Below are 23,422 nucleotides of genomic sequence, written 5' to 3'. Positions count from 1 at the left end.
CACTGACATTAGGAGTTACTATAACAAGATTTCGCTGAGAAGGTCACAACGGACAGCACGAGTGAACATATCACGTACTATCGTTCACGAACTATCACGTTCTGTCGCGTCGCACTACTACACCGAGCAGTAGTGCGACGCCACAGAACTACGACTAAAGTACGCGCGGTATTCGACGCCTCTTCTCGTGCTTCGGCCTCACCTTCACTCAACGACGTCTTATGGACAAGGCCGAATTTGAACCCCAACATCTTCAACTTACTCCTGAAGTTTCGCCGCCTCAAAATTGGAATTTCCACCGGCATCGAAAAAAGCGTTTCTTTAAGTGTCGCAGGCTCAACACGACCGAGACGCGTTTCGTTACTTCTGGTTTGAAGAAAGGTCTTCCAATATTGAAGAACTGCCCATGACACGGATTCCTTTCGGCGCCTGCATCAGTCCCTTTGTCCTTGCTGCAACTCTGCGACACCACTTCCAACTGGTAGAAGTCAAATACCCTTCTACTGCCAAACTATTGAAAGGCCATTTCTACGTAGATGACTTAGTCATCGGTGCACAGAACAAAAAGAAGCGCAGCAAGTCGTTAGCAATTGCTTCAGTATTTTGAAAGAGGCAGGAATGTATCTAACAATATGGACGACAAATGATGGACACTTACGAAACTTTTACAATAGTAGAGACTTAAAGGTACCGTTCGATGTAGAAAACGAAACCAAGATTCTTGGCCTCGTTTGGGATACCGACAAAGACATGTTAAAGCCATCACTACCGAAGATGCTTGAATGATTGAACGAACAAAAGGTTACGAAGACAGATCTTAAGCTTCTCCTCACTCATGTACGATCCTTTTGGATTCTTCGCGCCGTTCGTGCTCGTCGTCAAGTTATTTATACAAAGGCTGTGGTCAGAGAAATATACCCGGGATGCGCCACTTCCTGAGTTCCTTCTTATAGAGTGGACAGATGGGACTAAAAGCATCAGAACTATTAATCAGCTGGAAGTTAAGAGACATTTTGGTCAAATCCTCCTGCACAGGAATGTGCATCCACGCCTTTAGTGACGCTACCCCAGTTGCATATGGCGCCGTCCTTTACCTTCAGATACGAGACTTCAAGGGAGCCACAACCGTTCAGCTACTGCTAGCCGAGTCGAGAGTCGCACCTCTACAAAAGGTAACTGCCACGATTAGAACTGATGGGAGCCCTCGTTACAGCTCGACTAACTGCAACAGTGAAACGTGCCCTAAATCCATAGGGCATTGAAACAGTTATGTGGACAGATTGGCTACGCCGTTCAGGGAAACGCTGGGAAGAGTTCGTAGCAAACCTAGTTGCTGAGATAGTTTCCCTAACTGATTTGAACTTGTCGAGACATTCACTGTCCGCGTGATCCAAATCCAGCCGATTTACTGTGTAAAGGATCCCCAGTGGAACAACTCTTACAAAGTTCAATTTGGTGGAAAGGACCAAACTTTCTGTACACTGAGACGACATTCGACGAGCCCTGATACACCGAGGATACAGTCGAAATAGAAGAAGCTACCTGTACAGCAGCAGCAGTTCAGGATACAGTCAGCCTAGAAGAGGAAACTTCGTGTTTGAAAGCAGCTGCACAACCAGTGCTTACAAATGTAAACATCAACGACTACAGCCCTTAGAACATACTGATGTGTATAACCGCGTGGATACAACGATTCGCTAGGAAGTGCAGGTACAAAGATGCCAGAAAGCAGCTACCTTTAGACTCAACTGAAATAGAAGAGGCTGAAATTTATCGGACACGTCTAACACAAGATAAAGTGTTTGGACCAGATGTCAGCAGAATGGACATTACAATTCAGCGTTTCAGACCATATCATGACGAATCGGGGCTTCTCCGCTTGGGAGGTCGTCTTCAGTTCAGCAACCTCCGGAAAAGTTCCAAGCACCCCATTCTGCTTCCTACTTCAAACACATTCAAAAAGTTATCGGTAAAGAAGGAACACCGACGACTTTTACACGCTGGACTCAGTTTTCTTTTGACTGAACAGAGAGATAACGTTTGGATAATGAGGGCCAGGCAGATTGTAAAGAAAATCATTCGTTAATGCACAGTCTGCCGGCGATATTCCTGGAAGCATTACTCGGAGTCCTTCGCGCCTCGGACAGCTGAACCTGTTCAGCACTCTCACCTTTCGAAGGTGGTATCAGTTTTGCCGGACCGCTTCTACTCAAAGATAACGGAAGACCAATGAAGAAGTGTTATATACTGATCTTCAGATGTGCAGTCGTCAGAGTGGTTCATCTGGAGCTTGTTACAACTCTTACTTACGACAAATTCCTGCTAGCATTTAAATGATTTGTGGCATGACGACGAATTTGTAAGATTGTATATTTCAACAACGCCAAGATATTTAAAAAGGCCTCAAGGGAGATCCAGCGACTTAATGAAATAACAGGAAGTACAATCGTATTTCGGAAGTCGCAGGATTGTTTGGAAATATATCACTGAACAAGCTCCCTGGTGTGGAGGATTTTGAGAACGACTCATTAGATATATGAAGTCTACATTGAAGAAAACACTGGGAAAGAATTTCTTTAACCAAGATCGTTCGACCACGCTCTATCAAGTTGAAGCGATAAATTCATGACCGATAACATTTGTGTATGCAGAAGCCTCTGAACCAATGCCGCTTCCACCAAGTCATTTCCTCATAGGCCAAAGCTTGACTATGCTTCCTCCAGACATCTCAAGCACAGCAACAAAAGAGACACCGTCGTCATGCGAATTACTTCAACGAAGATAGAAACACAGAGAACATGTGTTAAACAATCTCTGGAACCAGTGGCGACGACAGTACCTCCAAAAACTTCGTTCAGCTCACAATAATAAAACTAGACACTCAAAATCACTGAAGCTTGGACACATAGTACTGATAAAATAATTGAACTCGCCAAGACAATTGTGGAAGATGAGACAAGTGACAGAATTATGTCCGGGTGGCGACGGCAAAGTTCGCTCATGCAAAGTACGCACTTCTAGTGGCAACAGGTCGCGGAAACTGGTAAAGACGCTGTACCACCTAGAATCTGCTGGACAAGCTCCGTCTTAAAAAGAAACAAGCACACGCCAATTGTTCGGCCCGTAGCAGTTAAATATATGCTCCGAAAAAGAAGAGAAGTTAGAAGCGAGCGTGAACACCAGCACGCGCCTGCATTTTTTTAGTTGTTTTTGCGAGCGCCGAATAAACAAGACGTTCACTACTTCGACTCCGCTTCCTGGTTTTCAACAACTACACTACATCTCCAGGCCTCGAGTGGCGCCTGACACCTGCAGAACAATGCCGAGAGCCAATGGGGCTATACTATTCTAGGTGCAACCAAATTAAGACGGCTACTTCAAGAGAAGAGGAATTGGCCTCGCCTTGGTCAGTATTTGGCCACCAGCTCCCTCATTACTCTTACAATTAACTCATGGTCCTCAGTTCCTAGCAGCTGCGGAGCACCTGATGAAGGTGGTGGTCAGACCTGCCATGCCGCAGAGGTTGCTAAGGATGTCTGGAACCGTGCAGGCCGCCACTGGAAACTGAGCCTGACAACGTTCAACACAGGAACCCTCTTGACTGAAGCTAGGTTACCACTATCCTTGCGGAATTATCAAACATTGTGTAGGACATTATTGGCCTTAGTGAGGTTAGAAGAACTGGAGAGGCCTATACTGGGCTGGCTAACGACCGCGTCCTCTACTACGGAGTACTGCCAGTGAAGAAGCAATACGGGGTAGGACCCCTAATTAATAAGGACATTAGCGGGCAAGATTGACAAATTCTACAGCGTTAATCAGAGGGCAGCAGTAGTCGCAATAAAGGTAACTAGGCGTTATAGAATAAACGTAGTACAATCATGCGCTCCAACCTCCGGTCACAAAGATGAAGAAATAGAAAACTTTTATGAAGACGTTGAATTAGCGATGAGAAAAGTACAAACTTAGTATACTGTAGTCACGGGTAACTTCAATGCTAAAGTGGGAAAAACGCAAGAGGGTGAACACGCGATTGGAAACTATGCCATGAAATAAAGCAACACTAGAGGAGAGATCTTGGTAGAATTCAGTGAATCGAGCAAGCACCGAATAATGAATACCTCCCTCAAGAAGCACATCAAGTGAAAGTGGACCTGGATCAGCCGTAATGAAAAAACAAGAAATTCAATAGATCTCATACTTTCTGCCAATCCCAAGGCAGTGCATGATGTAGACGTGTTACGTAAGGTGAAGAGCTATGACCACAGGTTAGTCAAGTCTAGGATTTACCTCAATATGAAGAGAGAAACAGTAAAATTATTGCATGCTGCTGGCCAAGCGCTGCCGATGAGATAAAGAACGCTTTCTCGTCGCCAGTCACGATGCAGCTGACCTTGTTTACCGAACGCACGCTTCGGAGCAGCACAATACCATTGCGCAAAGGCTCCATGACGCGGCTTTTTTCATGTTTCGCGGGCTTTCTTTGCAACCGGAAAAAAGGACTACGTGAGACGTTCAGTAAAAGAAAGAACTGTATCGGTAGTTTCTGAAGGTGCTCTACAAATCTGCGTATCATATTTGGGCTCCTCAGCCAATAATGAAAAAGTTGCGTAATTAAACTTACATAATTGGTGAGTTATGGGGAAAACAAAAAACTGTCTGATTTACTATAGGGTATTTCGAATAGCATGTTTTCGGTTCGATTCCGACGTGCCTTTCATTTTTAAATTCTTGGCTCAAGTTATGTGGGACGCCCTATATATATATATATCTATATATATATATATATATATATATATATATATATATATATATATATATATATATATATATATATATATATATAAGGGTTAACCAGGGAGCCCGACATTAACCATAGCGTGGGAACCCAACACACAGACACCAAGGACAACACAAGGGAAGTTTTTACTCACTGCATGAATTCAAGAGATAATAAATTAATGAAAATTCAAGTGAATGAAAAAACTACTTCCCGCACGTGGGGAACGACCCCGCATCTTCGCATTGCGCGTGCGATCCTCTACCAAAGGAGCTACCGCGGCGCCCATCTCCCATCCACTTTCTGGTGTATTTACGTGTTATTGAAGTAACCCTGGGAGTGTTAGCCAGCGCCACCACTCACAAACCTTGGTGACGGATGAGGAACATCCTTTCTGCCGCAGGCGTCACGAGTACGTGATCTTTTTGGGTGAAGGCAACTAGTCAATAAACCCACACGTGCTACTTGAAAGCATCAATGTTGCCGGATTCGAGACCCTCGGTATATAATGAACGATAAGAAAGGGGGTTTAACGAGGGATGAGTTTTAGTAATCATAGCATAGGAACCCAACAAACACGCCAAGGACAACACAGGGAAAATTATATAATAATTAAAATGAAAGTGGATGAAAAACAACTTGCCGCAGGTTGGGAATCAACCCGCGTCTTCGCATTACGCGTACCATGCTCTACTAATTGAGCTACCGCGGCACTGTTTTCTCATCCACTTTAATTTTTATCTTATTTTTTCATTTCATTTCATTTATTTGAGCAACACAAATACAAGGTTTTCCCGCAAGGTAAGGCAAGAGGAGGGCCTAATCCTCTTGACTAAGGCCTTTACTTCGCTGGAGCAGCAGATGTAGCGGTCTACTGATAAAACAGTCTACTGATAAAACAAAGTACAACTAATAAGACACAAAACTTCAAAATTATTTACAGCAATATTTTAAACGCATTAAAAAGTATCAACCGTTTGCCAAATAGCAAGTAACTAAATAAATACAGCACAGCAAAAATAAGAACATTCTGGCATTAACAAATGTTATACATTCAGAATATATCATTAATAACATTACTATTTACATTAAACACAGAAACTTTATTAACATTCGTTAATCACACTGTGACCAGAAAATATTATGTTTTGTATTGCATATCAAAATTTGTGAATTGTTCTAGAATTTATAGCTTCAACAATTTTAGGGTACGTATTACATAAACACATGGTTTCATATTCGATCGTTTGCATGCCATATTTTGTCCTTGGTTTCTTTATTACTACTGATGTGTGACGTAGGTTGTATCCTGTGTCTCTACTCAGGTGACGAGTTGAAGATAGTTCTCCGTTGCTGGATCGATCTCTTTAAATAGCCGTATGCAGATCTTTGTTTTGTAAGAGTCTCTAATATTAGGAATGTTGTAGCGCATCATTAGTATAGAAGATCCTGTGTATTGTTTCGAGAAGTTCATCAACCGAACAGCTCGCCGTTGCAGTACTGCCAATTTTTGTATATCTGTTTTATTACCGTTTCCCCATGCTAAGAGGCTGTAGCTAAGATGCGAGTGCACAAACGAAAAGTACAATTGTACGAGAAGCCTGATAGGCACAAAGGATCGGATCCGTTGTAGCAAGCCAACAGATCCTGCAGCCTTAGTGCGTACCTTATTTATGTGCTCTGTCCAGCTGAGGTGTTTGTGAAATGTAACACCCAGAAACGAATAGCTTGAGACATGTTCAAGTTGCGATCCAGATATATATATATATATATATATATATATATATATATATATATATATATATATATATATATATATATATAATACTCAACAGTAAACGCTGGTTAGAGCTATATATATATATGTCATCATGCCGGCTAACAGCTGTCCTCTGTACCTTCTATTACAGCTGCAGCAGTGGAGATCAGAGGTGCCAATAACCGCGGCAACATTGAAACGGATTTCGACAGCTTTGAGGTTATGTCGAATGTCATGAACGGCAACCTTTGTCCCCTCCCCGCCGGTTTTACGCACGACGTCACCATCGCTCTTCCCCGGAACTGGCAGACGAAGGCCCACGGGGACAAGGACTTCGTCCTGAAGGCCTACCTCGCGGCGCGTGTTATTAACGCGCATGGCCTAAAGTCGGAAAGTCCAGGAAAGTTATTGCAGAGTTTGAACTTTGGAATGTTACTGAAGTTTCAAGCGAAAATGATGAACCGTCAGTGACAACAGTGGAGGAAGATCGAAGAAAGAAGAGCAAACCGTCCATGGCAACCGATGAGGATCATGGGAGCGAATATTACGAACCGTCCGTCATTGTTTGCATGAAGTGTTGCAACACTTCATGAAATGAAGTGTTGCAACCGTCACTGACGTTATTCGCACAACACATTACCTAGTCTGTGTTACTACGTTTAATCGCTTTACTGTTCTATTGTGTATTTTATTTTTACTGTTTGATATCTTCTTCAAATGTTGTATTCCCGATGCTGGCTGCAGAGCTTCAACCTGCACCCTTATTTCTTTTGTTTACATTTTGCCAGTTTTGTGAAACTGCTTAATTCTTTTTCTCACCCTGCTATAATCCCGATACCGGGATTCCAGTATCAATAAAAGAATAAACTAAAACAGTAAATAAATTAAGACTAATTATGTTATCATGTGGAATGTAAAAAATAATCTGAGTATCTCCAACCGACGGCAAGCAACATTATCTTGGTTCTGTCCAGCTAGGTGGCATTTGCATATCTTTAAATCTTGGTGGATGATAGTTGGGACACCCTGTACACACAGGACCAAGTTCACTACATGTTCTTTTATACAGAAAGAGCTAGACAACTGACAATCCTAATGGTATGTATAGCTTATGTCTAGAGAATGAATATGTTGCTGTACGTTCACCTCGCTACAAATTGCTTTGCGTGTTTTGTTGACCCTAAAAAAAACTGCAGAGTTCAGTGACCCCTCCGGCAGAGCCTTTCATCAACGGCGTGTGAAATGGACATGAATGATATGGGTCTCAGTATTGCTTCTCTTTCCAGTAGGCAATGCTAACGACTCATGAAAAAAAAACTATCCTAATAATTTACATTTATTAGGAATGGAAACATTGTCACTTACATGCAGATGTCACGAATGTGTATAATTCATTCAGTAATCGAAATGAGGCCAAGACGGATTCACTCAAAATCAGGATCAATAGTAGTCATGCTCAGCAGCACTTATACGCGAACGCAAAGTATTAAAAATGTATATACTAGTAAAAATTACTTGCCATCTCGGCCCGGTCCTGCGAAAGACCAGCGTAGCTATTGAAAGTCGCCACTACAACTCCTGAGGGGGGTATGCAGTGCTTTATTACATTAGAGTGATGGTAGTAATGGCAATTTAGAGTAATGTGAGTGATGGTAATTTTGGCAGCACCCCGCGGCTGGTCGCACTCGCTCCTCGTATTCACGCCGCTCCTCTGGAGTACGCGTTGCCATCCCCCCAGGTAGCACACAAAGTCTTGAAAACGTCGTATTAAGGGATTCAACGTCTGAAACGAATTTTTGACCAAAATCGACGCATCAAAGACGTTCCAAACAAGATAGCTTAAAAACGAGGGGTGAATAAGTTTTGATAACGTTGGAAGCCAGACAGCTTAAAAACGAGGGGTGAATACGTTTTGCAAACGACTCAAAACGCCACCGCCACACCACTGCGCGTCAGCCTCTTTAGCGGCTTCTACAATATTCAACAACCCATCAACGCGATCCAACCTTGCGCAAGGTGGCGATACCGTCGTCAAATCATGTGACCAAGGTGGCCACGTGATTCGTGATGCCGGGCAGCCGGGCGAGCCGGGGCATAGTCGCGTCGTCATGGCGTCGACACGTCACCGCACTCGCATTGCGCTGTGGTGTGTTTGCGGCTGTTCTGAACGTGCTGCCGCTGCCCTTTGCTATGTAAGTGTTGCAGTGTTTTGCTGTCAAGAAAACGATATTCTGTGATCAGTTTGGGTTGTGCGATATGTTTGTGTGGTTTTAATTTGGAAATCAGTAGTGTTTTCAATTGTTATGTGATCAAGGCGGCCACGTTATTCGTGAAGACGGGCATAGTTACGTTATCGCACTCGCATGGCACTATGGTCTGTTTGCGACTGTTCTGAATGTGCTGCCGCTGCCCTTTGTCATGTAAGTGTTGCAGTGCTTTGCTGTCAAGAAAACGACATTCTGTGATTAGTTTGGGTTGTGCGATCTGTTTGAGCCGGGCATAATAACGTTATCGCACTTGCATTGCGCTGTGGTATGATAGCGGCTGTTCTGAATGTGCTGCCGCTGCCCTTTGTCATGTAAGTGTTGCAGGGTTTTGCCGTCAAGAAAACGACGTTCTGTGATTAGTTTGGGTTGTGCGATCTGTTAGTGTAGTTTAATTTGGAAATCAGTAGTGTTTTCAATTGGAGGACGCGGAGTGGAGGGCACTAATCAGCTCTTCAAGTTCATTGTCATGTTATGTGAGGCGCCTTTTCACTAACGCTGTAATTAAGGCGTTAAGGGCAGTATAAGGACGAAAGTTAGAGGGACGAAATCGTGCCTGTGTGTCCCTAGCGTCGGGGTCGGCCGCTATGCGTGATCCTAACAAGAAAGCATTTTGCAGAATGCGAAGAAAGGCGGCAAAATTTCTGTCTGTGCGCACCTTGCCGATCTCCGCAATAGAGCCATCATCGTGGTATTTTAGTCTCCCGTTTAGAAAGAGTGTTGCAGACAAGGGAACTGGTTCAAACAGGCTTTTTTTAATGATTCACTACTATAGTGCGGTATCCCAAAAGGTGAGGTCAAGTGCTCACCCTATTTTCTTCCCTCGCGCTACAGCGCACTGACAGAATTTTGCGTGCACCATACCGTGCTTTTATCGTTTGCGCTTCAGGTTCTCGATTGTGTTTTCGCCCCCTTTACCCACGTGATGGGTATTTCATGGTATTACCGTGTACCACATGTGTCCATATATTGTCCAATATATGAAACGGCCAAATTCGATTTTATTTGACGCCTCAAATGGTAGTAATGTATTGAGTCCCTTGTAGCTTTGTGCTTGTTATCAATTTTACTATTTGGCGAATGGATACGGCATGTACGCTGCATAACTCGCTTGTGCATACTGCATACGTGAGTCGAGTATGCCCTTCGTATAAAATAACTTGTATGCTTTAGGTAGTAGGATTGTTTGCAGTTTGAGACATGTGTCGGAATGTACGCTGTGCGCCCTTCGCGCTTTACGGCGGCCTGCCGAGTTCATGCGGGTGCCATGTGTGCGCATGGAGTTCGCGAAGCGCTCTCGCATTTTTTTTTAGTATATATATACATGTGTTCTGTTCGCGCGCTTCGCACAACAGGGCATGTCGCAGTTCTTTGTCCTTGTGCAACACATTTTCCTAGCGTACGTCTGTGCATTATTTGGTACCTGTTTCACACGGAGCTCTTTTAGCCACTATCCAGTCCGTTACAAATCGAATTTCTCGGTCGTGATGGCTCCTCTGCGCAAGCTACGAGAGTGAGCCAGTCGCATCGATAATTTCGATCCGGATCGGGCTTGATCGCGATCGAGAGTGGTCGTGTGACACCGGTTTTACACATGGCTCCCACATAGGGAACACTTTAAGTTCAATGCTACTGAGTGAAGAGCAAGTGCATATATATGCCAGTGGTGGCATGTGGGCAAGTCTTTCTGGTGAAGCCAATACTTGTGCATTCAAAACATTTCAGTTACCAGCGTAGTGCATCAATGTGTCTACTTCGACAAAATAGAGCACCAATGCAGATATCTGAACATACCTGTCCAGGGCAGCAAGTGTGTCTAGATTGAAACCACTACCAGCATGTGCGGCAGTTCTATTTCCAGCAGCGGGACTGCACAATAATCAATAGGGTGCTCTCAAGCTGTTTATCTATGAAGCTCTGCCTGGACTGTGTGCCAAATATTTTTGGACGTGAAAGTGGGGGTGAACTTGTAAACATCAGTGGAACTGTGCCTGGACTTTGTGGCAAATGTTTTTGGATGTGAAAGTGTGAGTGAACTGGCAAAGAATTTGCTCTGGGCTACATGTGTTAAACGTTTTTCTCATTCAGAGTGCTTTTTTTTACTTTAGGAGACTGGAGATGTGCGCAAAGTGGGACATGTCAGTGTGCTAATTAATGTATTTGCTGGTTTGCAAATTATTCGTTGCAACTTTATTTTTGCCAGAGAGGTACAACTTTGCCTCTTGTAAAGGGCTTTTTAGATAAAACACTTACTATTTATTATGACCATTGCTTCCTTTGTTACACAAATGCAGCTTCCAGTGCATTCCAGTTTATTTCCATGTTTATGTAAGTTTCTAATATGAGGCTTGCATATTCATTTCTCACGTTCTGGAGTGGCAAGATGCAGCATTACTGTCTCATCGTTCGCTGTACTACAGTAGTGTTCACTTGTTACACTGAATCCCCCGTTTAAGTATTCTGTACTAATTTCACTTTATTGCTTTTTTGTTGTATGGTTATTTTTTCTCGCCATTACCTTCTTTGATATATCCTAAAGGCAATATTTCCAATTTTGCATTGTTCCTATTTTTTTTTATTTCTGTCACAGGATTGTTTTATGATGGTATGCGGTGGTATTTCTTTTTGTGCTCTTTTCAAGCTTCTAGATGATTGGTAACATTGCTTGGAGGCAGTTACCATCCAATTCATACTCTTGCATTTTTCAGTCTACTTCTTCCATTCGCTCCGATGTCACTTCTGCATAACTCTAGTCCATCTAATAGCACGTGTACTTTACTATGATAAATTAGACACTTTAGTACACTCCAGGTTTTTCTGTTCATTTTTGTATGTGTACTTGGAATTTTGTTTATGTGCTAGTGAATGTTCACTTTCGAGTTCATTACGAATCCTTTCTGCGACTTTTGTCATTGTTGATGTACTTTTATTTCTATTTGCATTTCTCACACAGTTTGTTCGAACCTTGCATAAGCATTACATTTTAATAAAGTGTTCTTGCTTTGTCACAATGTTCTCATTTCATGCACTCTTGGAATGAAGGGCTTGGTCTGGCCACCTGCCAAGACGTGGCCATTTGTTCTTTGCAGGATGTCATTCCCATTGTGGTTGTAAGCATCGTAGCTTACTAAAGGCGGTACTAAGGATTTATTATTCCTAACAGGCTCATTTTCGTGCGACTTGGCAGACGATGCGCCGGCCAAGCGGGGAACAGTGCTTGGCACTGCGCTATGGCTCTTACAGTCAGCACCGACGCTTCTACTCATCTGGGGCGCGATTGGAGATCGTTGTTCGAAACGTCCCATCAGTTTCACCTCACGCGATTGGCCTAGGCCGTGCCAACGGGTGCGGCTGACGACGTGTGCGCGGCACAGGCCAGTCGCGTGAGGCGAAACCAAACGCGTGTTTTGAACAACGATGTCTCATCGCGCCCGTCACCCGCGAAAATTAGCTTCAGATGATCGTAAACCTTTCAAGACCGCTTCTAGACCAGCTTTTTGATAACGTCCTAAAAACGTTCAGAAATTCGTTACGAATAGTTTTGGCAAAGGGATTACTTGTGTCTTTCCCAATCCTATTTCTAGACTAGTTTTTCGAATACGTGTTGCAGACCTGTTCTAGATCGTCTCAAGAAAGTAATTAAGCCGGACATTAGCAGAGATATCCGACGTTTTCCCGCCGAAGTTCTCTCATTCGTGTCTTCTTTAACCCGTTTTTATCGTCTTGGATAAACGCTACGAAAACGTTACGTATCTCTTTTGTGCTACCTGGGCCATGGCGGTGCTGCAACAACAATCGAATCAAATGCTAGGCTGGTTCTTTTATACACGAAAGGCCGGTGACGTCACCTCTCCCTCCCCACGTCGCAAGTGGTCGTCACCGCGACAGATTGCGCAACGGTAATCTTTACCGGGAAGCAGCACTACGTCCTTCACATTGTTATCAGGAGCGCTTTATCATCAATTATGTGGTTCAAATGCTTGTTTTGTGCTTGTTCTTTTTTCAAATAAACGCTATTCTGTATGTTTTGTACGTGATTTCAAAACATGTATGCACTCTTCGCTTCACTTCTCTGAGTTTTTGAAGCCTGCTTTACCTCAGCTTTACGTCCGGTATTGGACAACCTCTGGGATTGGCCCACTTTTTTGACCACAGACACGGAAACGAAAAAGTCGCAGTTTCGCCCAAAAGGCGTAGCATCGAATGCGATAGCAAATTATCAGACAGCCATACGAAGTAAATATATCATTTTGATCGGCCGTATCAACTTGTAAACATTCGCTTGCTAACACTTAACAAGCATGACGTCAGCGCGCGCAGCAAACATGAGCACATCATTCTTGATGACCGCGGACACTCGCTGTCAAAACGCTGGAGTGCGAAAACGTGGCAGCAGCAGCGAGCGAAGTGATATTCGCGCTGTCTATCGCTTCAAAGCAAAGTGAGCGCCGAGAACACTCACCAAAGTAAACATACCTGGTATAGCGAAGCTTCCATAGAAGCCCATACCATGCCCATATGTTCAAAACATGGCAGCTTGTGGTTCATGGAGCTTACCGCCATCTGTGTGACGACGGAACACTTCCGGCGGAAAAATATATAATGTGACGCCAAATTCGTTATAACAGAAGTGACGTCATTGTGTTCTAGAAGGCGCGAAATTTGTTTTAGTGGCCTGCCTTTCGAGCTGTCTATTCAAATGCCCTGCCATTCGACTTGACGGGCGTTTCAAGCTTTCAGCGCGGAAAGCGATGCAGGAAAAGGCCAGCCGTACGGATGCCCAAATTGCACCCGTGCATAAAGCATATTTTCTTCGGAGGCCGACGAAAGATTTAGGATGTAGAGTGCTTGTCCTATCGTCGGACGCCAAGCCCGTTGGCCAGCGCACTCGCACGAAAACAACTGAAGCATGCAATTATCTGGCGGTCGTAACTCACTACTTTTGACTGAACACGTTAAGAAACGATGAAGCTACTCACGTCGCTAAATTCAGACAAACGTCGAAAAGTTAAACAGCATAACGTGTAAGGGGGGCGTATTGTAACAGGTGAGCTTCACGAGCGCGCCTTTCTGCGCGCTCCGAGAACTGTATTGCATTGCAAGTGATAGCGGCGGCGTCGCTCGGAAAAGCACTTTTACGTACCATGTGTTGAGCAACAGAAAGCTGCACCGGGAGTTTCTCATGTTCCTCTACAATTTTATCATTGACACCTTTGATCTAAATTAATATCAAGAAGTTGATAAATAATTAAAACTAATTATCTAACTAGGCCGAATGCTAAAGATAATCTTAGTAGCTCCAAGCGACGGCAAACAATATTACCTTGGCCCTTACTAGCTACGTGGTATTTGCACATTTTAAATCTTGGTGCATGATAGTTATTTGAGATATGTTATGATATGTTATCATGTTATGCATGATAAATTCCCAGTAATGCGGATGAAAGTAAATGGACTCCTAATGTGTACAAACCAGACCATTGTTCAAGGTTTTCGAAGACCACTCACGTGACGGCAACGGCAGAGGTTACTGACCTCCGCGATCGCCTGATTCCGCGGTAAACGCTGTTATATGCTTTCATAAGGATCGCTTATTTTTTTTCCTCCTCTCTTACATTTGCCTTTCCGCTTTATGCTCTTTCCACCTCCCATATGCCGGGTAGATGACCACATCCAACATAGTCGTCCTCCTTACGTTTTCTTCCTGACTCTCCCTTTTTTTCGTCAACCATTCTTTTGACACGTGTGTCCGTATTCATTGTCATTGCCCATTTCATATATCTAGTGTTTCCTCCTGGGCAAGCGGGTTCAAGGAACGCGGTGGAAAGAGGGTAGATGTTCTTGCGCGGGCAGGAGTGCTCTTTTTGTATTGCTGACTGCCATATCGTTCAGGTGACTAATAGCCTGCAGCGTATCGAGCAGGATAAGTAATGCCGATTTCATTCTTTCCGTAGCGTTCAGCAAGCTCCGGGACTTGGACGAACCTAAGAGGCACGAGGGAATGTGGCGTCGATTGCTTCTCGAGAGACTAGTTCTGAAGCTGACCGCCGTGCAGGAAACGGCCTGCAAGAAAGCCAACGGCGAAGTTTTTGGAGTGAGGCAGATATTGGTCAACGAGGACAAAAGCAGCAGCGCGGTGAGGAGGAGGTTGAAGAAAGGGATGGGAAGCGGCGCCAGAGTTCGCCTGAGCTTCGGTCCATGGAGGGAGGAACGAGCTCGGGATTTATCGCCGCACATCGGCCCTGCACGATCGACATGGATGCCTTGGACGAAGAGCTTGGACCGGAACCTGATATCCAGTTCCTAGATGACTGAGCTGACTGATTCCGGCTAGAGCAGCGTTTTTAATGCGAAAGCATTATGTGGCTCATGAGGAGGAAAATCCGGCGTACTTGTCGGCGTTGGCGGGGCCACCGATGGTCCATTAAGTCACGGAACCCACCACCATTGGGGGAGTCGAACCCACAACTATTGGTGGGAGTTGAACCAACAGCCTTTGACGCTAATTAAGGCGAAGGCGATTAAGGCCCACGTAATGAGTACGGTGTTAACTAAAACACTCGAAAACACGACCATTGGTTGGAGTCGAATTCACGAGTTTCGGTATTAGCAGCTTTAATTAGGGCACTCAAACCCCCTACCTTCTTGTTTCTGGAGTCGAACACATTACGATTGGTGGGAGTCTAACCGACGACCTTTGGTGGTAATTAATGTCAATGTCATTAAGGCTTGGTAATTTTGATAATGCTAATTTAGATACTTATACCCAGGACATTTGGTGTTAATGTGAAGTTAATTAAGGCACAATGAATTCAGATAGAGTTAACTAAGGCAGTCCAAAGCATGACCTTCCTTCAATCAATCAATCAATCAATCAAAAAATTTTATTCCATCCACAAATCTGTTCTTTTGTGGAAGACGAGGGCTCGAAAAAAAGTGGATCTATCCACTTGAGAAGCTTCGAGCCCCCGTTTACATTGCATACAGTGAGAGAGTGGAAATACCAAAATATGTGTGTACACGTTCAACAATGATAATTCCCTCAGGCATTCATGACAATAAATTCATCGATGCTTTATACAATTGTAACACTGCAAAAAATAATAATTCGGAAATCTGGAACAATATTGTACATAAATATGTAGCTTTCATACAAAAGAAATGGATCAATCTTTCGCAACAAAATATGCCTTGATTGCACGGTTCCCAGTTCTTTCTGATTTTATTCCGTATCGATGAAGTTCGTTTAACAGCTTTGGAAGCGTGTGACGAAGCATTTGTTTTGTTAACATAAGGCGTGTAAAGGGTATTTTCCAGGTATCATCTCTGCGTGAATTATAAGACCTTGTGAGTGGTGTCAATTCTGAAAGTGTACGTAGAAGACCGTCTGAATCATATTTATATTTTCTGGCTAGATTTAGAGGGTACAATTTATGCACAGTGACAAGATTGTATTTTATAAATAGAGGTCTTGTGTGCGCAGCATATTCAATGCATGCAATGTGACGAAGTGCTTTCTTTTGCAACATAAGTAACTGGTTCAGGTTTGTTAACGTGGTTGTGCCCCATACTAGACAGCAATAATTCAAATCTGAAAAAAGTAGTGCGTTTTAAATATGAAGTTTGACAGCTATTGGTAAGTGGAACTTGAATTTCGCCAGAATTCCTACTGCCTTTGCAATTTGCGTAGCAACTTGATTAACATGGATGTCCCAAGACATATGCTTTTGGAAAACTACACCAAGTGACTTTACTGAGTCAACAATTTCTATACGTGAATTCTCTAAGATTAGGTTCAAAGTGGGTGTTGCAGGGGACTGTCGAGGTGTGAAGATAATAGCTTTTGTTTTATTTATGTTAATTTCAAGTGAATTTATTATGCTCCACTTGTGTAAATCGCGGAGAGCTTCATTAATTTTACTTTCAAGAGTTTCATAATGTTGACTGCGAAGAAAAATTGTTGTGTCATCTGCATAAGTTATGTACTCTGCGCCGTGGTTACGTTGTGTAATGTCATTGATATAGAAATTAAATAGAAGCGGTCCAAGTATGCTCCCTTGGGGGACACCTGAGGTAACTGCTTTGCACGTAGATAAATTTCCCTGAATGCAAACACATTGCATTCTATGTTGCAGGCAGGACGTTATAAGCGCGAGAGGTGTGCCTCTAATTCCGTATACTTCTAGTTTTTTAGTTAGTGTTAAGTGGTTTAGACGGTCGAACGCCTTTGAGAAATCGATATATATATACCAGCTATCAGGCGTTTTTCATCGAATGCTTTCAGAATGATTTCTTTTTGCATGACAAGGGCAAGTTCTGTAGACCTGCCTTTTCTGAATCCGAATTGGGTGGGGTTGATCAAATTGTATTTGTTGGCAAACCCAATTATTCTAGCGTACATTATTTTTTCTAAGCCTTTGGAGAACACGAGTAGTATGGATATCGGCCTGTAATTTGATAAGCTGTTCCTTTCTCCGCCCTTGAATATCGTAATAACTTTTGCTATTTGGATTTTCTTTGGAAAAACACCTGTCGAGAGAGCTAGATTATAAATATGCGTGAGCTGTGTCAACATGATATCAAGAACGTACTTTACTGGCCTCATTTGAATGTTGTCGATATCACATGTTAAGCTGTTCTTGAGAGATTTGTACACGATATTTATTTCACTATCAGTTGTGGGATTCATATATATGCTGGTAGAATTTCTCGAGATACCATTTACTGCCTCCGGAGAATGAGAGCTAGTGACTAGATTTGTGAAGTAGTGATTAAATTCTTCTGCTAATTCAGCTCCTTGTTTAAGTTGATTGTTCAGCGTTATTTCACCAACCTCTGCATTTTTCGGTACCCGATTTAGCATCTCATTAATTTTCCTCCACATTAAGTCCAATTTCTGTTTTCTCGCTATATCGAAGTAACTGTAGAGATAGTTTCGCTTTGTATTCCGTAATAAGGCATTAGTTTTGTTTCTGTGTGTCCGAAATATGTCCCAATCATCAGTGTTACGCGTTTGGAGGAACCTGTTAAAAAGCTTATCTTTCTTTTTAATCATTTTAAGGCATTCCTTATTTATCCAAGGCTTGCGCGCTTTTTTACTTTTCTTGTGTACGATATATGGAAATGACTTCATGTACGCATCAAGAAATAGGCGCAAGAATTCGTCATATGCATCGTCAGATGTATGAGACATGTATACGGCATCCCATTTTATTTTTATAAGGTGATTGCGAAAGTTCTGCAATGTTTTTTCGCAAATATCTAGAATTTTCTTGGTTTGTGGAAGTGTCGTACGGTCTCTATTAAGCACTTTTGCCAACAAAAAAATAGGTAAGTGGTCGCTAATGCTTGATGCCAATACACCACCAATAACTTTGTGCTCTGGTAGGTTTGTTATAAATAGGTCAATTGATGTATTCGTTGTGTTTGTCACTCGTTCAGAGTTGAACCCTCGACCTCGCGTAGTGGCATAATGTCGAAGCATCACGCTGTGGTCGCAATGCTTTCGCATTTGTCTACGCTGGGATACCTATGTGGCCCTTGAATGTTTACGTTCTCCGTGATCATAGTGCCTTATGTGTAGTGTGTAATTGTTTTATAAACTGTTTATTCTAATATGCGTGTAAAGAGTGCGCAGTAATACAGGTACAGGAAGATTATGATGCGCCGTTTTCTTGTATTTCGTTTGTAGTGGAAACAAGTGCTCCCCAGTATCAGCATGGATTGCGTAGTTCCCTCTATTGTACATAGGATTCTCCAATTTAGGCAATTCTTATTGTTTTACGTAAGCACATAAGCATGAACAAAGCAAGTACCGCTAATTGCTTATTTATTAGTGTTGCCTAAAGCCTTTTTTATTTTTGCCGAGAACTCTGCTACATCAAGTGTAATATTGATTTTCTCGGGAGTTTTTCTTTCGCATAATGCTTTCGACGTATATGTTTTTTTGTAATCCCCCTCGTGTAAATGAAGACTTGATTTTAAATAACTAATGCCACACAGCCGCCGTAGATGTATTTCTGGCGAGTAAATGTAGAAGTAATCCACCAACCATTTAAATAACGACCGTTTCGGCAAACCGCACGCAGGGGAAGGTAATGAAGCTACAGTTCTAATCACGTTATGTACTCACTGCAAATATGATGTGTCTGTGCGATTGTAGCTTAAAGGTTACCGTTTGGTTAAAAACTACAATAATGATTATTTTTCCAGGCCCTTATAAAAATTTTTGATTGGAAAGAACGATCATTTCATTTCGAATCCTATTAACGCTCCTATGTAAGATATATGCTTCATAGAAATATTTGATTTACAGATTGTCTGCGCTCTCAGCAAAATAAAAGCAGCAGAAGGGGCGGCTCTTAGTACTATAAGTTCAAAAGCGTTAAAACCGTCATAACTGCGGTTGTGGGTGTCAGCGACATAAAAAAATGTCAGGCATGAGTTGTATGTAATATCAGCAGTTCAAAAATTTGAAAACACAGATTTCCTGTCAGTACCTGAAGCTCAAAAAATTTGAAACGAAATGAGTGAATGCTAGCACCAGCGGCATAAAAAATCTCGAAGAAATGAGTGTCTGTTAGAAGCAACCGGCTCAAAAAATTTAGAAGAAAGATTTGCTTTTTATAACAGCAGCTCAAAAAATTAGAATTAACATGACTGGTTCCTAGTACCAGCAGCTCAAAAATTAGAAACGAAATGAGTGGCTGCTAGTAGGAGATGATCAAAGATTGACTGTTATTACTAGCAGCTCACAAATAGAAGAAACGACATGAGTCGCTGTTAGTACCAGCAGATAAAAAAAAAACATGAAAAGAAGGGATGGGCTGTTAGTCCCTGTGGCTCAAAAAAATGAGAAAAAAATTAGAAAATTTAGGAAAAGAACTTTAGCTTTTATTACCACAAGCACAAAAATTAGAAACGCAATGAGTGGTTGTTAGACCAGCAGCTCAAATAATAAGGAAAAAAATTTTGGCTATTAATTTCAGCCTCTCAACTTATTTAGCGGTTATTTCTAAGCATTATTAAATAAATATAATTTTATTGGGCAGCTGGTACTTTTTTTCAAATTATTTGAACTACTGGTCTAAGAGCCACTCATTTCGTTTCAAACTTTTTTCGTCTACAGGTACTGACAGCCAATCTTATATTCATTTTGTTTTTCAATAATGAATATTAGCTCACGGTGATCTTTTAGCAAAAATCGCACAAGTATAGAACCCTTCATATTCGCAGTGAGTACAGAACGGGATTAGGAATGTCACATCATTACCATCCCCAGCATAAAGTTCGCTGAAACCGTCGTCCCACATATGGATGATAGATTACCTATGCATTTACAAGCCACAAATACACCTACAGTGGCAGTGCAGTATTATTTATGTAAAATCAAGTCTTTATTTATAAAAAGAAAGTTTTTTTTAAAAAATACGTCGAAAGTATTATACGAAAGAAAAGCCCACGCAAAAAAAATTATTACACTGTGTGTGGCAGACTGCTCGGCAAATATAAAATACCTTTAAGCAGCACTAATAAATATAAAATTAGTGGGAACTTTCTTTGTTCACGCCTATTTGCTCATAAAATAACAACAAATATTCCCTAAATTTGAGAATCCTATGTACAACGCGTTGATATGCTCTGCGGATGCTGCTACTGCGGAGCAGTTGTTTCCTCTACAAACAAAATACAAGAAAAAGACGCATCGTAATCTTATATCTGCATTACTGCAGCGCAATCATTACACGAGCAAACATTCACCGACGGATACGATACTCCCTCCTGCGAAATTTGAGCGCAGGTGGCGTAGCATCGCGCTGCTGTGTGAATTCTCCTTTTTTCTTCTTTCTTCTTTCATTCCCTTTCCCCAGAACAGGGTAGCCAGCTGGCACTTACACTGGCTAACCCTCCTTGTCTTTCTTCCCATTTTGTGTCTCCTTCTCTATTGCGCGCAGGTGTATGCGCGTTTCCATTTCGCGATATATTTGCTGGCCCGGACAATCTGTCTCGTGCAGCACGTTGCACAACGGGGCGAAGTGTGGCGCTACTGCTTCGCTGATCGGGAGATCGCGAAAGACAGCCTGTGGGTGACGCGTTGGCGCGATTCGCAGCGGCCGCCGCGAACAGACCGCCGCTTATTCAGGGCTTTGTTTTCATATATAGTATCGCTGGACGCACTCGCCGCATGCCGTCGGTGAGCGGGCGACGCGCGCCACTCTGGCGCCATCTCGTAGCCATCGTCGCCGCAGAGCGGCACCCCGCTTTTCTTTATCACGCTTTCGCCATACCCTTCTCCTCCGTTTTCCGCCTCATGCTTTCACTGTAGCCTCCTCCTCCTCTGCTTTCCTCGTCGCGTTCTCTTCGCTTTTCATCCCCCGCGGCGCTCCGCATTCCCTCTTTTGTCCTTCGCTCGGCTGGTTCTCTTGGTTACGGCGCCGACCCACGCCGACGCTCAACGCAGGAACTGGCGCTTCATATCTGCGCTCTAAAATAAACAGCCTATACAACAATTACACAAGCACACAGCGCAACACCATAGCCGCTAAGCCACCGCGACGGGTCGATACATCGTGAAATGAAAACACGCATACAACTACGCTCGAATTTCGTATTAGAAATTATCGTAATCGTCGGTGATATTTCTTCCTCGTTGACCTATCTCTGCGTCTGCTACGACAGCTTTCCCGTCGGCTTCCTTGCACGCGGTGTCCTGCGCGGCGGTCAGCTTCGGAACTATTCGCTTGAGCAGCAATGGACGCCTCCCTCGTGCCACTTGAATTCGTTGAAGTCCCGGATCTTGCTGAATGCCACGGAGAGAACTTTTGTTGCTTTCTACAACTGCCACCCTCTCATCATCATTTGACTGTGATCAACATTACTACTGGAGCTGGGCAGTCAAGTGCAGCCATTTACAAACAACACAATAAAAAAAAGCACTTGGCTGTACTTGAATAAGTATAGCGGACTGTCAATTGATGAATTAAGCATAGCTACATGAAAGAAGTAACTCACCACTCTTGACCTCAGCTGATCGGTTTACGACAAGTCTTAGTCAAATCTTTAATTCTTGCACACTAGAAAATGGCCCCTTCAGCACTTCCTCCTGCATCTCAATTTTTCTATCACATAGTCTCGCTAATATAACATCCAGAACAGATGCTCTGATGTTCAATCCTTATCAATTTTGTTTGAAGCACATGGATCAATAGCTAATACAAATATGAAATTCAGAAGAAATAAAACTGCATGACTTTAAATTCAAAAAGCACAGCAACGGCTAGTAAAAATGCTTGCACCTAGAAGATTGTAAAAGATTCCTAGGCACGGAGGGGGCATGCAGTCAGTTTTGAGTGATTCTCACAGATGTGCCGAATCCGTCTGATAGAATCAAGTTTTCTCTTCAACAATGCTTAACTTAAGAAGTAGAGCTATGATGACGTACACCTGAAGGAAGATTGTAAAAGCTCTGAGAATGATGTAACCTTAAGAACATCGCTGGCACTTTCTCATAAATTCAAGCAGACTTCAAGGCAAACTGTTGTCATTCTGCTATGATTGAGTGAAAGGGATGATTATGATGTTATGACTGTTTTCAATAAAACCTTCGCACTTCTCCAGGAAAATGAAGCAAGGGTTAGAAAAAAACTCAGTGCTCTTCCACTCTGTAAACGATGACCAGCGAAACTGTGTATGCGGGCCCCTTAATGGCGAACTGCACCTCCGCACCGGGTCGGCCCAGCTTTGCACTATCTTCGGGATCAGCCCACGAATGGGGAGTGCTTAACGCCTGCTTCACCTCCGCCGCGAGTCGGGCCAGTATTTCATTATCTTCGGGATTGGCCCAAGTATAGGGAGTGCTTAACGCCTGCCTCACTACAAGCTGGATTGAATGTGTTATACGCTGTATGTTAATATTGATGTGATATGTATGAATAAAGTGAGTGCAGCTTTACGCAAAAAAGCTCATCACAAAGTTTGTGCCAAATGTCTGTCTTCTGATATACAACAGTTGTTAAATTACATTTTTAGAGCAGTGACTTCCCCCTCTAAACATTAAAGAACCGCTGACAATTTGTAATAAGCAGTTGCTGACTTACTATGCCTGAACAGCAATGCCAGTAAAGCAGTAATGTGAAATTACTTTTAACTTAATTTATCAATTTACTTGCCATAGAATTTAAACGTGGATTGAGGTTTTGTAGCCCATGATCATCCCTGTTGTGGATGCAGCCCGACGGACGTGACACAAGATCGTGCAGGTTAGTTTTCCCATTAAGATGACGTTCTGAATGTTATGCCACCTGTAGCTGTCCTAAATGGCAACCAGTTGCTTGGATCCCACTTGTGAGGCTATAAACACTATAAACTATGTGCAGATTTTAAACGCACGCAAGACAATTTTGGTACAGCCAATAGGCTTTCCTATTTTCTGTCAACCAATATCTATCGCTTTCAGGCACGTACCCAGAATTTTTTTTCGGGGGGGACCCCAACCTAAGTAACCTTTCTATGCAAATGAGGGGGGGGGGGCTACCTTTACTAGTACAAATGTGAATAACGCCCACCATTCGCCATAAAAACGCGTAAACCCACAAAAAAGAAATGAAATAAGGTGTATTT

At 42.8% G+C, this 23,422-nt stretch overlaps 1 protein-coding gene across 3 annotated transcripts in view; it reads left to right on the top strand.

Annotated features, from left to right (window-relative positions):
* The window catches only part of LOC142592756 (uncharacterized), a 55,852-nt gene extending 40,459 nt beyond the window's left edge, over window positions 1-15,393 (top strand). For 2 of the 3 annotated variants that reach the window (XM_075704413.1, XM_075704412.1), the window contains exon 5: window positions 14,758-15,393. In XM_075704413.1, coding sequence (XP_075560528.1) covers window positions 14,758-15,110 — 353 coding nt within the window. In that variant the 3' untranslated portion in view covers window positions 15,111-15,393. Of the gene's footprint in view, window positions 1-6,690; window positions 8,467-14,757 lie in introns of those variants that run through there. The other variant, XM_075704414.1, reaches the window with a different exon arrangement.
* The last annotated feature ends 8,029 nt before the right edge of the window (window positions 15,394-23,422 follow it).

This window comes from Dermacentor variabilis, chromosome 9 (genome assembly GCF_050947875.1).
Source record: "Dermacentor variabilis isolate Ectoservices chromosome 9, ASM5094787v1, whole genome shotgun sequence".
In the NCBI taxonomy this organism is placed as follows: domain Eukaryota; kingdom Metazoa; phylum Arthropoda; class Arachnida; order Ixodida; family Ixodidae; genus Dermacentor; species Dermacentor variabilis.
Note: the sequence above shows the minus strand (reverse complement) of the source record. Positions and strands in the feature narration are given on the sequence as shown.